This window comes from Oryza sativa, chromosome 11 (genome assembly GCF_034140825.1).
Source record: "Oryza sativa Japonica Group chromosome 11, ASM3414082v1".
NCBI lineage: Eukaryota > Viridiplantae > Streptophyta > Magnoliopsida > Poales > Poaceae > Oryza > Oryza sativa.
Genome location: NC_089045.1, coordinates 7,339,936 through 7,353,744, shown reverse-complemented (window position 1 = coordinate 7,353,744; position 13,809 = coordinate 7,339,936). Strand labels below are relative to the sequence as shown.

General features: G+C 47.4%; 1 protein-coding gene across 1 annotated transcript; it reads right to left on the bottom strand.

Annotated features, from left to right (window-relative positions):
• Window positions 1-7,640: 7,640 nt before the first annotated feature.
• Window positions 7,641-9,564, bottom strand: LOC9271001 (serpin-Z6B). Its single transcript, XM_015761167.3, has 3 exons — window positions 9,409-9,564; window positions 8,687-9,279; window positions 7,641-8,593 (listed from the first exon to the last, which is right to left on the bottom strand). Exons 1-3 carry the CDS (start codon window positions 9,557-9,559, stop codon window positions 7,763-7,765), a joined length of 1,575 nt encoding a protein of 524 aa, XP_015616653.1. The 5' UTR covers window positions 9,560-9,564; the 3' UTR covers window positions 7,641-7,762.
• Window positions 9,565-13,809: the final 4,245 nt, after the last annotated feature.

Below are 13,809 nucleotides of genomic sequence, written 5' to 3'. Positions count from 1 at the left end.
TTGTCATCACATTTGATCAACTACGATTTACGTTGTACTATTCATCTGTTTTCTCCTTTTTTTTTCCCTTATTGACAGGTTGTGGAGGTTCACAACGAACAGAATACAAGAAATTTTGGTAATCATTTGAGGACTTTCATGGGGTATGAATTGTGTGCTATAATAAATTAAATTGTTGCATATGTGATGTTGTAAATTGTTGCTTTGTGATGGATCTGTGATATGTGATGCATCTGTGATGTTGGGCAGTTGGGGAATATGTGATATGGAAGGGGGGTGACTGGCACCTGTGATGTTTCTGTTTTTCAGAGGGCATGGCTAGCAATTCCTGAGGCTAGCCAATATTTAGCATTTATTTTTTTTCTAGAATTAACTCATCAGTGACGGTTCGGAAGAAACATCCGTCACAGGTAACCTCACCTGTGACGGACTCGCAAACGTCGGACCGTCACAGGTGACCCACCTGTGACGGGCCTTTACTTTCGGGCCCGTCACAGGTAGGTCACCCTGTGACGGCTACTATATACCGGAGATCATCACCTCTGACGGGCCTTTATTTAGGGGCTCGTCAGAGATGAGACATGTGACGGGTCCTAACAAGCCCTAGTCTAGCTTAGACCAACACCTCTGACGGCCTTCTATTAACTTGCCCGTCAGAGGTGGATGTCACCACTGACGGCCGGCCACCCGTCAAAGGTGACTGGACTTACCAGTGACCACTGATCACTGACCAAGCCCAAAATCGTCAAAGGTGAGGGTTTGGGCCCGTCACAGGTGACCTTGACCAGTGTAGTGATAGCGTCTATATTACGAGCGGCCTTGAAAAGGTTGGACATTTGCGCGGTACACCAAACTAGTTAATTTGATGAGACCTAGAATGTGAGAGCCCCAAGACGAAGGAATGATGCCTCAGATAGGCCCATCACGGGGATCAACTTATTTTATTGTTTTAGTCTCTTTGGTGACAGATTCTTCTTCGAAGGGAGTTTGGCCAAAAAAAGCATGACGACACGACGAGTAACTTGATTGGATTGAGCATGAGTTTTGTAGGTCGGTTATTTTCTTTCATTATTTTGAAGAACAAATGGAAAACTAGGCATGACATGACAATGGAATAAATTTGAGCTTGTGGGAATCACATGAGAATACCCGAAATATACTAGGACAACAAATGTTTGATAGAGTTTAGAATTAGTTGAACAAGAGATATATTCCAACTACCGATCAAAGAACTTGGCATAACGTATGGGAACGTATTCTGGAGCCTAGATCGTTGGTGTTGGGGATATTAATCCACCAGCGAGGGAACGACTCAGTGTGACAGTACACGCGACTGTAACTTTCAGTACTGTGTGATATAGAGTTTGATCATCAAAGTTAGGACAAGAATGCAATTGTCCAATGGGAAAACAAACTCTTAATTAGCTTCAGAAATTCCCATTTATATTAACTTCAACATCTACCACCCTTACAAGATAGCTCATATAACCATAACAACTCTAGCATTATGCTATTCAGACAGGTAGCATTAGAGGGCACAAAAACGGAAGATATGGACATTTGACATCTGAAACAGATTCATTTTGGCTGGTTTTCACATGACAGCTTGTTGGTCTTCGTATGATATATATATATAGCGTCTCGACCCTTCTCAATCTTAAAACTCCTGCTTTTGAGAAAGGAAATTAATTAGAATGCAGGCTATAGCTCTGAAGAAGCCCCATAATGAAAGAGAAGTACACAGACGAAGAATCAAAGGTGCAACCAGCGAGCATACAAATTAAAGCAAAAATAAAGTATCAGATTTGAGCAAGGCAATTTTGTATAAATTTTTTTTTGTCCCAGGAAAATGGTTAAAACTCTACATTGCACCCAATTTATGTTACTTTTCGATACGGTCAGGCTGCTGTAAATCAACATTCACACTGCTACTGTACCATTACATGAACATAAATCATGACAACTTACAGAAACTATAGCTGGTTTATGCGCTGTAGCTGTTAGCCTGTGAGAGAAAATTCACTTCTTAAGGTCCACCACCCTAGAGTTTCTCAATGAAGAGCTTAATAAGATCCATTGATTACAGAAAAACAGAGACTTGAATAGAAAACCGTTTTTGGCTGAAAAGGAAAACAAAACAATTCTCCAACTACTTTGCTTCAAGAAAAAAATACACAGAACCGTAAGCATCAAAGTGCAAAGTTGATACCATATTTATGAAATTGCATTTATAGGGAGTATTTGATTTGTCAACAAACATGATTGACGTTAGCTAGCCTGAATAAAGGCCATTTCTGTGTCAAAATCAAACTACTTTACAAGTGCTTAGCAAGCGATCAATACAGCAAGCAATCAACAATTGAGAACTCATGATTGTGAAGCCGCCACACGATAGAAATAACAAAACTAAACTGCCAGTATCCAAGATATATATGATCGGGGTATTTACTAATCAGTACACAAATATTTCTCTTTAAGTAAAACTAGCGCAGATAATAATTAGGTAGTTCAAAAATGCATTTCTTATTCATCCTAACCATTGTTTTATAGCAGGCTAATTTAGCGGTTGGCCCTCTCAACAGTTATAGGGGCATCTATAGCGGCTAAATTATACGGAAGAGAAAAGAGCTAAAACTCTTCTCAAACAGATATAACCGGACATAGCGGCAGCTATAGTCGGAGATTTAAAACAACCCTGATCCTATCACAACATGGAATTCAAGGTCAAGCCAGTACACTAACTGCTTCACGAGTGAGAAGCCAACTGAGAAATAATTAACACTTAATTTGCCGATTCCAAAAAAGAGTCACAGGAAGTACAAGATAGGTTACTACTACTCCCTCCGTTCCAAAACACGTTACATTTTGGGACAGATCAAGCTAAGGGCTTCTCCAGTTAATGCACTCGATCCATGTCTATCAGAAAAACAAATTAAAATATACATTGTATAGATGAAATTGGGAATACATACCTTGTACTCCATGTCAGCTATACCTGATGCCAGATCCCCTGCGGAACAAGATAAGACAGGACCATTTCGAAGTACCCACCATCACTCCTAGCTGGCATACAACAACACATCCGAGCAAGTTCTTCCTGGTTCCAGTCTGAAAACTCATTCAGGCCAAAACGGGTCGAGTGCCCTGCGTTGGCAGAATCATCGTTGGCTGCATCAGAAAATCTTGCAACTGACTTGAATATTTTGAATCGCCTAGCCTCCTCCACCTCGTCCTGCTTGTATGTCCTGCCATGCTCCTTCATCCAATCCTTGAACCTTGCCCTTATGGCTTGATCATCCTCCATGTACTCTCGAACCACGGTCTTCTCGTCAGGCGTTGTTTCGTTGTAAGACGCCCTCTCTCGTATCAAGTCTTCCATCAACTGGTTGGAACGGAAGTAAGGATTTGTCTTAGTGGGTGTGTCCTCCTTCCGAGCTTCGTCTACGTACAGACAGTATGAACTCGTGAGGGTTGAGGGCAATGTAACATAAAAGGAAAGCTTCCCGGCGAAAAACATAAAAGGAAAGCTAAAGACGAGAAATCTGAAGGGTGTTTAACATGTAGTATGAGGAGTGGGTTCTAATCTCTTGAGGGGTTATCCCTTCGTGTGTGCTTTTTTTTTCAAAATTCGATACAAATAGTTGTGAAAAAATCTGAAAAAAATATCGACAATGTAGAGTACAGTGATATGTATCGGTCCATTAAAAATCAAGTTCAAATTCAATCTACACATCGAAAAGACAAAATTAGACGTGAACAGTACATTGCTATTCATACACTGAATTTGTCTTTCTTATACGTCGACGTGTGACTTGAGAGTTTGGAGCCAAGATTTTATAAAGTTGTATATAGGGGTGGAAACGAGCCGAGCCGAGCCAGGCTCGGCTCGGCTCGTGGAAGCTCGCGAAATGCCAGGCTCGGCTTGGCTCGGCTCGGTTCTCCAACCGAGCTGTACTTTAGGCTCGGCTCGGCTCGTGGTCTGGCTCGAGCCGGCTCGAGCTGGCTCGTGAGCTTTGCAATAGCAGCAGTTGTATTGCCAGCAGCAGTTGTGTTGCTTTGCAATGACTTGGTTATTCAGATAATAACTCTCAAGTCCCTACAAAGATAATTAGGTATATTGTATGCAGCCAACATATAACAAATTGATGGGCTTTTTTGGTTTTCGGCCAGAAGTCTTTCTATTCAAACCGAGCCTACTAAGCTCGTGAGCTGCTCGCGAGCTGGCTCGGGCTCGGCTCGGTTCACAAACGAGCTAAAACCCAGGCTCGGGCTCGGCTCGTTCAGGATTCGAGCCGAGCCGAGCCAGGCGAGCCCGAGCCGAGCTTGAGCCGAGTTCACGAGCCCGAGCTATTTGTCCAGCCCTAGTTGTATAGATATTTTGTATGAGTGTTGTCAAAATTTTCCAGAATTTTTCATAACAATTTGGATGACTTTTAAGCAAACGAGGGTACATTCTTATGCGATCGAAATAATTTCCCATAACCATTGATGGTTATATATGAAACATGCAGTCAAAGGCAGCTAGTTTCACATGGAGTACCTAAAAACTCACCTGTATCTTGCATCAAATGCAAAATTCCAGCAACCGCAGAGAAAACAACAACAGACAACGTAGCGGTAGCAGCGTCGGCATGTTCCGAGACCACATCCCTCTGCACCACGAGGAGGAGCAACATGAGCTTAGCTGGAAGTAAAACAAGGCTTAGATAGATATATACATCCATCCATCCGAGACAAACGATGAAGGGAATTTACCAAGTCGTGGAACCGGCGTGCTGATCTCCTCCCCGCCGGCGACCCCAGAGACCCCTGCACAACGATAAATTAACGAACGAAATAACGGGAGCAAGATGGAAACACGCGCGTGAATGTGTGTGTCTGTGGGATTGAAAAAGGAGGGAAACACACACACACAGCAAGATTTGAAAGAAATTTACCATGCTGTGCAGACAACGGGATGATCTGGCGGCGAAAGCAGAGGTGTTGGCCGCCACAAGACTCTTACGACGGGCATCGGAGTAGAAGAACAGCGCGTTCCTCTGCGAGAATAATTATGAGCCGCTAGCGGAGAAAGCATACGATGTATAGATCTGAGATGAGAAAAGATCAAAAGAAGCAGATTACTACTCCCTCCGTCTCAAATTATAATATCTATATTTTTTACACGATTTTCAATGGCATATTTTGACTATTGGTTTATTCATGTTGCGTTATTAACGAATTTGAAATTAGAGTGAAAATATGAATCTAGCGATATATCATGTATTATGATTAATATAATTATTAGTTAAAAGTTTCTGAGTTTGATTTACCAGGGATAGTAGACGATTAGCGATTCCCGATCCCGGCGAGGAGGAGGAACAGCGGATACTCCCGCGAACGAGAGAGCCCAGCAGCGACAACGACCTAAAACCCATATGCCTACCGCTCGCTCGATCTGTCTCCCCGTTGCCTCTCCGATCGATCGCCGCCTCAAACTTGTAGGGTTTTGGAAAGATGCAGAGGGCGCTCGAGGCGTCGAGGTCCACGTACGGGGCCCTGCCCGAACCAGTTTTTTTTTTTTTAGAATTACACAGTATAACGCAGATACTCACAACGCACGCGCACTCACCCCTATGAACACGCGCACGCAAACCCTATACCTATGAGCATCTTCGAAGACTGGGCTGGCAAATCTTGGAGAGATTGACGAAGTCACCACAGGCGCCTCGCTGTCGACGGGTACGTCGCCTACCACTGAAAGCACAATGCCGTTAAATCCTGAAAAATTCGCTCCCACGGGGAGTCGAACCCAGGACCTCAGGTGCTACTGAGGCTCTCCCGCCCGAACCAGTTTGATGAGGCAGGCCTATGATGGGTTCAATTCAGATTCAGGGTCGCCGCGCCAAATGTGTAGTTTGCCAATTGACCTGGATTCGTGCGTACTACTCCATGATGTATATGCAGCTTCTTGTTGCTTAGTTACATGCTTCCTTCGACTTGTGTACAGATTATTAGATTGCATTATGTTGCTTCACGATGACAGGACCTAGTTAACCGATCAATTAGTAGATTGAAAACGATTTTCTGACTCGATGGCGAGTGTTCAATTACATGTTTTGAAAGCATTCAAGCCAGTCCGAAAATATTTTTGTTTTCTAAAAAAACAACCAATGATCGAAAGATTGCACACCAATATTGTTTGATGCCAATTGATCTACTGATCCACTTGCCACATAGGGCAGCTATTACTCCCTCTGGAATATAAATGCAACCTAATACAAATGTAATATATTATATAACTATAAATCTAGATAACTATCTGTCCAAATTTATAATCTTAGGATATGTCGCATCTCTATTACACTACAAGAAAAGGCATTTTTGCCGATGTTGGATACTTATTTTCGCAGGTGGACATAACCTTCGGATACAAATAGCCGTCTACGAAAATGTAAATCGGGGTGAAACCCGCTGCCCGCCTGCGAAAATCCATTTTTGCATGTGGACCACTTAAACGGTCTTCCTGCAAAAATACCCTTCATTTTTGCAGGCGGACCTCCGCCTGCGAAAATACATAGGAAATATAAATAGAGGCTGCATACCCTAGATTTTTTTCTAAGTCCTCTTTGCCTCACCTCTCCCCTCCCCGCACCTCTCCTCCTCTCCCCGGCGCTGATGGCAGCGGAGGGAGGCGGCTACCGGGGGAGGCGGCGGCGGAGGGCGGTGGCCGGCGGCACTCCCCTCCCTCACTCCCTCCCAGATCTAGCCTGAGGGGGGCGGGGGGAAGGCGGTGGCCACGCGTACGGCGGCAGTGGAGGGCGGCGGCTACCGGCGGGAGGCGGAGGGTGGCGGCGAGCGGCGGCGGAGGAGGGTGGCGGCGGCTCCCGGCCCCTCCCTCCCTCCCAGATCCAGCGGCGGAGCATGCTACTGTACTCTTGCTCTATTATGTACACAAGCAAAAAATTTCCATCTCGAATGTAATCCTTTATTTTTGTTGCACGACACCACATTTGACAATTACAATCACCTCAACCAATCCTATGTGAACGACTTCGATGACCAGTACAAATATCACTAGAAAGAGCAGCATCTTAGACTGTGTTTAGTTCACACCAAAATTGGAATTTTGGTTGAAATTGGAACGATATGATGGAAAAGTTGAAAGTTTGTGTGTGTAGAAAAATTTTGATGTGATGAAAAAATTGGAAGTTTGAAGAATAACTTTGCAACTAAACACGGCGTTAATGTAAAACTGCTTAAACGTTTCGCTGAAACCTGAATAGATTTTCCCTCACTAAAAGCACACAGCTCCAGTACTCTCAACTGAAGCCAGCGCCTTCTTGCTGATCCAGTAGATCTGAGTGAGCCGTCTTCTCATGTCTATATGAATGCCTAGCATGTGGATGATGGGAACATAGTGTCTCCATACGGAAAACAGAGCGATCTATTAGCACGTGATTAATTAAGTATTAGCTAATTTTTTTAAAAAAATAGATTAATTTGATTTTTTTAAGCAACTTTCGTATAGAAACTTTTTACAACAAACGCACCGTTTAGCAGTTTGAAAAGCGTGCGCGCGAAAAACGAGGAATTTGGGTTGGGAAACTAGAGGTCCGAACACACCCAAAGCAATTTTCTATTTCATTCACCCTAAAATATAGCAAACGTAGAACTAGCCAGTTTAAATTCATACTATAGGGTAGATATCCAATTTAAAACGAATAAAAGGCTCAATTTGCTCTCTAGTTGCCACGACCATTTAAGATCCATGCAAATTTCATTACAGTTGACTAGGATTAGTGGGGTCAACGACGTGGCCGGCGAAGAGCACCGCACCCGACGACTCCTCCACTACAAAGAAGGCGAACGGATGGTCGGCGACGAAGTCCACCGGCGCCGGCGCCGGAGATGGCCGCCTCGCCCTCCCTTTCATAATAACCACCGTGGCCGCCGCCACCTCCGTGCCCTCCTCGTTCACCTCGATCGCTGCCCCATGCAGGACGTCCGACACGAACAGCGGCGGATCGCCGGAGTTGCCCTCCTCCAGCACGTCGGACAGGTCGGCCGCTGCCGGATCGAACACGGCCCTGACCCCGACACCCTGGAGCGCGGTCTTGATGCTGCCGTCGAAGGAGAGCTTGAACCTGGGGATCCTGAACTCGCCGACCTTGACGCGCTTCTCCGGCATGTGCTCCCGGAGGAAGACCTCGCCGCCGCCGGCCTCCATCCTGTCGGCGAGGGTCCACAGCCCGTTGCGCTTGTCGGGGAGGAAGACACACAACGAGTACTGCGGTTGCGTGTGCGTACGGGAGGCACGCGTGTTGTACGGCATCTTGAGCACCTTGAACCCGTCGTACGCGGCGACGTACTGGTCGTCGCCGCTGCGCATGAAGTCTGCGTCGACGTCGCCGCCGCCGCCGAGGATGTGGAACTTGTCCTTCTTGGTGTCCTGCTTGCGGAATGGCGTCTGCCATGTGGCGTTGAAGTAGATGGCGCTGGCGACCACGAGCCGCGTGTCCGTGCTCACCGACCCCGGCGGGAGGATCGTGTCGATGAGGTTCTCCGTCGCCGCCGCGACCCAGCTGTTGATCTCGTTCCTCGCTTCCTCCGGCTACACGCGTCGCGCATGTCCGTTTCAATGGAGATCGTCATTCGTTAATGGCGTGACATTAGATTGATATAGATCGATGATTCGATCACTTACGTTGGCGAGGAAGTCGACGGCGCGCGTCGTGGCTTGGAAGGACGCGGCGGCGGCGTCGCGGAAGGCCGGCTTGACGTTCCTCCTCCGATCGTGCCAGAGGCCGCACGCGTGCGCGACGCGGGGCCCGCCCGTCGCCGTGCCGGAGCCGCCGGGGAGGGCGCGCACGATCTCGCCGGCGTCCTCGGCGAGCGCGTCGCGGGAGGACGGCGCGCCGAGGGCGGCGAGCAGCTCGGCCAGGGTGGTCCCCCGCGCGCCGGCGGTGACCACGGTGAGCGCGGAGTAGATGGACAGCGGCGAGAACACGAGGTTGCCGCCGCCGACGCTGTCCTCCTCCAAGGACAGACGCTCGGCGAGGCGCAGCGCCATCCCCGCCAGGCCGGAGGCGGCGCACCGCCGCGAACACGCCTGATCCGTGGCCGAACTGTTTCCTCCCTCGCTTCTTGGAGAGCCCGATTCCGGTCGAACACCACCAGTCCACCACCGCCTGCTTCCACTACGGCGAGCGATCTCCCCGAGACGGCGGATCATCGAGCGAGGCGAGAGGAGAATTCGAGCGGAGGAGGAGGAGGAAGAGGATCCGATTCCAGGAGAGGCTACACAGATCAGAAACGCGTGGAAATCACGAACCAATCTTGCAGAACGGAAGAGAGAAAAAAAGGGGGAAAAAATTAAACGTGGGGAAAAAAAAAAGATAAACCAGGAATCCGGCCGGGAGCACGTACATGGGAAGCGGGGCTGGAGCTGGTCGTCGTGGAAGAGCTCGCCGCCGGCGAGCACAAGCACCGCAAGCACGTAGACGAGGAACAACACGACGAGACCCTGGATCGCGCACCACCGCCGGCGCGGCGCCCCGGCCGCCGGTGGAGTCGCCATTGGACGGGAGGAGACGCAGGAAAGTTTTACTACTAGTAGTACTGTAGTAGGGACGAGGAATTACGGGGGGGCGTGTGAATGTGGGCGTGGACGCGGTGTATGCACTCCTCTCACGTGCAATGAGAGACTCCAAGGCTAAGGTATTGTCATTTAGAGCGTGGACCGTGTCCACGGGGGATAAACGCGTGGACAGGTTGTGACTGCTGCTGTTTCGGTGAGCAATTGGGCATTCCGTTGGGTGGTGCGGTGGGGCCACCCTTTTGACCTGTCTAGTACTCTAGTCAACACCTGAGGTTGACCTGTTTAGGGCTGTGTTCACCATTGCTTCCCTACCGGTGTACGTACGGAAAACGGAGCGGTTTATTAGCGCGTGATTAATTAAGTATTAGCTAATATTTTTTAAAAAATAGATTAATTTGATTTTTTAAACAACTTTTGTATATAAACCTTTAAAAAAAATACACCGTTTAGCAGTTTGAAAAACTCGCGCATAGAAAACGAGAGGAGGGATTAGGAAGAGGGGCAGCCGAAGACAGCCAATTGTTTGCTTGCCGGTATAGTACGAAAAACCATGAATCGGGCACCTGGGTTTACGGGGTCCGCTGGTCAAACTATGAATCGAGCACCAGGTGGTTAAACCGCGGTTCAATTTTTATATATAATATATGTTAAAGCTATAAGGCAACTGCTAGGACAGCCGGATTCATGTGAGGATATATTTCTTTCATTTTTTGCCAACTGAGTGTGCATGGCAGACTAATTGGGCCACATTAAGGCCATTAAACGACTGTTGTGGCCTCATCAGGTTTAATCGGTGCTGGTTTAATAGCCGGTTCAAGGTAGTTTTACATGTATGTCTGGTCTTACATTCGAACCGAACCTTGAAGATCTTTGGTTTCGATTTTTTCCAGTTGAACGGTCGGTCCGATCTGATTTTTTTTTACTATGAATTGACAGTGACAGTTGTCAATCTGACATATATTATGGATGGCAATTTTCACGACATAACTGACAGTCTCACAAAATATTCAATATGACAAATATTACAGTTGGTCATTCATCTCATCGAAATTAAAATACTAACCACAAAATGCTGAAGGGATAATTCATTCCATTCATTTAAGATTTTGAACAAACATACATACACAACAAAAGATCATTCCTGTGCCATATAAATTTCAGATAACACAAAAGGCGAGGCAAACAGAATATCCATATCGATCTAGCCTGAACCAGATAAGAGCAAGGATAATAAGAACACCAGCAGTGGGCGTTATACTAGTGACACATCACCTAAAGCCTTCACTTATATAATAGGCCGGCTGATAGGTTGGTGGTTAATCTACCTTTGATAAATATTTAGGTATTTAATGCATGCATGAGATATGATCTATTGTGGCTATTTCATCAAACAAGATACACATGCTCATGGACTGTGGTGTTGCTGGGGGAAACCTGGCTCCAGTCTCTAGATCTGTATGTGAAAGGAAGGATGGCAGTAGGACGATCTGAGGTGGCGGCGGCGTGACGGGCTGAGTCGCCGGCGGCGAGACCTCCAGAGACGCTGGTACAAACGTCCTCTTGCTTTGCCGTTCAACCTTGCTGTGGTTGCTATGGTTTGGGGACAAATGGCGTCTATGGTTTGGAGGAGGCAATTTGAGGACGAATTTGGTGGCATGGGGATGGATTTGAGTGTTTTATACTATGAATTGTAGCAGGGGGGACTCGATTTGGAGGGAGGCTGGGGCAATTTTCCGCGTAGAGGAGGCGAGCTAGGGAAGAGGGCGGCGGCAGAGATGCATGGGATCGGAGGGAGGAACAAAGCAGCGGCTTAGAGCACCCGCAATAGTAAAGTAAGGTGCTATCTATAAAATATGTACATCTCAGCAATAGACTAGATTAATAGTAAATCACTTTAATGGTATGTCTATATGGGTATCTATAGCTCTCTAATGCATTGCCTCGTTTTTCTCTATAGACTATCTCCAGATTAGTAGATAGCTTTGCTCTCTCTCTTCATTGAATCTCTTCCAAGTAAGAAAATATGCTGGCATGGATCTCTTGTAGAGAGCCCATAGATAACCATTGTGGGTGCCCTTAGAGCACCCGCAATGGTAAAGTAAGGTGCTATCTATAAAACATGTACATCTCAGCAATAGACTAGATTAATAGTAAATCATCTCAATAGTATGTCTACATGGGTATCTATATCTCTCTCATGCATTGCCTCGTTTTTCTCTATAGACTATCTCTAAGTTAGTAGATAGTTTTGCTCTCTCTCTTCATTTAATATCTTCCATGTAGGAAAATATGCTGACATGGATCTCTTGTAGAGAGCCCATAGATAACCATTGTGGGTGCCCTTAGAGCACCCGCAATGGTAAAGTAAGGTGCTATCTATAAAACATGTACATCTCAGCAATAGACTAGATTAATAGTAAATCATCTCAATAGTATGTCTACATGGGTATCTATATCTCTCTCATGCATTGCCTCGTTTTTCTCTATAGACTATCTCTAAGTTAGTAGATAGTTTTGCTCTCTCTCTTCATTTAATATCTTCCATGTAGGAAAATATGCTGACATGGATCTCTTGTAGAGAGCCTATAGATAACCATTGTGGGTGCCCTTAGCGCTCGCACCGGGCTGGAAAGCGAGAGATTTTTCTCGGACGATGCGCTTCAACCGAGCGATAGAGGAGCCGCCCGCTTCATTCTCTCTCTTCTCTTCTCACTCCTCCACCTAGGATTTTGATGACATGGCAAACCCTTCAGCCTGCTGATTAGGACTTATTATACCTGCTCTAAGCAACAGAGCAAATAACATCACTACACAGGCCGTGTTTAGTTCTTTAATATTTTTTAAGTATGTGGACCCATATGTTTTTCGGACCAAGCCTGTCTCATTGAGGCCAGACTTTCTTCTTTTTTACTCTTATGATGGGCTTGGACCTAATTCAAATGAAGGGCATCTACGCTGTAGCAAGAAAACATGGACCATGCAAATATAAAATTTCTATACCAAATATTTCCGTGTATTTCTCTCAAAGAAAATTATGTGTATAAATTTGTATACTAATTGTTTCTATGTGTAAAATTGCTACAGCAAATTTTTCCATGGTGTAAAGTTTGCATACTAAATGTGTTTATGTGCGTAAAATCCCTACACTATTTTTTCTATGGTATAAATTTTATATGTGCAAAGTCTATAGGTATATAGTATATGCCTACAAAGTTTATACACACAAATGAATTAGGCTAAAATATTGTGGGTTGTATCTATTGGGCTGCAAGCGAACGAGCCAGCTAGCACGTCGGTCGAAAGTAAAAGGTGCCCACGCACACGGACTGGACTTGTCGGAATTTACCCTCTATTGTGTTCATGCTACGCGAACATTCGTATACTAGACGCGCCCCTTCTGCACTGTGCTTCGTGTACACTGCGCGCAACGATAAGTTGATCAATCTCAACTCTAGCATTGACAAGGGATGCTCTTATTTTAGAGTTCTCTATCTTCAAATCATGAACAGTAGAAGGGAAATCCAAAACAGCCCTCGCGTCGCCCTCGCGCGGCTGCTCGGGGGCGAAACCCTAGCCGCCGCCGCCCCTCCTCCTCCCTCCTCCGTGCTTCGCCGCCGCCGGAGCTCGTCGACGGCAAAGCCGGGCGACGCGCTGGGATGGCGGCGGCGGGGCCATCATCCTCGGCTCCGTCTCGTCCCGGCGCGGGCGTGGCGACGATGGCGGCGGGACGGCGAGGTCGTGGCGATGGGACTGCGCGGCGGTGGGGCTCTCCACCGCGACGGTGGCGCGGCGGTGGGGCTCCCCGTGGCGGTCGGCTCCAGCGACGGCGACGGGCGACGGAGTCGCCAGATCCGGTTGCCCCTCTGGCCGGGGTGACCGGTGACGGGCTTGGTCGACTCCGACGCCGCTCGGGCGTAGGCGGATGGACCGGTGACGGGCTTCTCCGGCGTGGGCTCGTCGGCGACCACGGCATCGGGTCGGCGGCGGCTCGCATTCGTCGGCGGCGGCTCCAGTCCGGCTCTCGGTGGCGCGCTCCGGCGCCGGCTGCCGCTGACCTGGCTGGGGGCTGCCGACCTGCTGCGATTTTGCCGGCGACGGGGACGGCGCCTCCATCTCCCTCACTCCTATTTCTCCAAATCCGGTTCCCCTCTTCTTTAGTTGTTCGTCTTCCAGTGCTCACCGGCGGTGTGGCGTCCGCTGCCCTCTTCTTAGGTCCTCCTCCCTTCTTA

Coding starts and splice junctions, on each gene's coding strand:
- LOC9271001 (XM_015761167.3), bottom strand. CDS start 9,559: ATGGCGACTCCACCGGCGGCCGGGGCGCCGCGCCGGCGGTGGTGCGCG. Junction 9,280..9,408: donor GCTCCAGCCCCGCTTCCCAT/GTACGTGCTCCC, acceptor TGATCTGTGTAG/CCTCTCCTGGAATCGGATCC. Junction 8,594..8,686: donor CCGTCGACTTCCTCGCCAAC/GTAAGTGATCGA, acceptor CGACGCGTGTAG/CCGGAGGAAGCGAGGAACGA.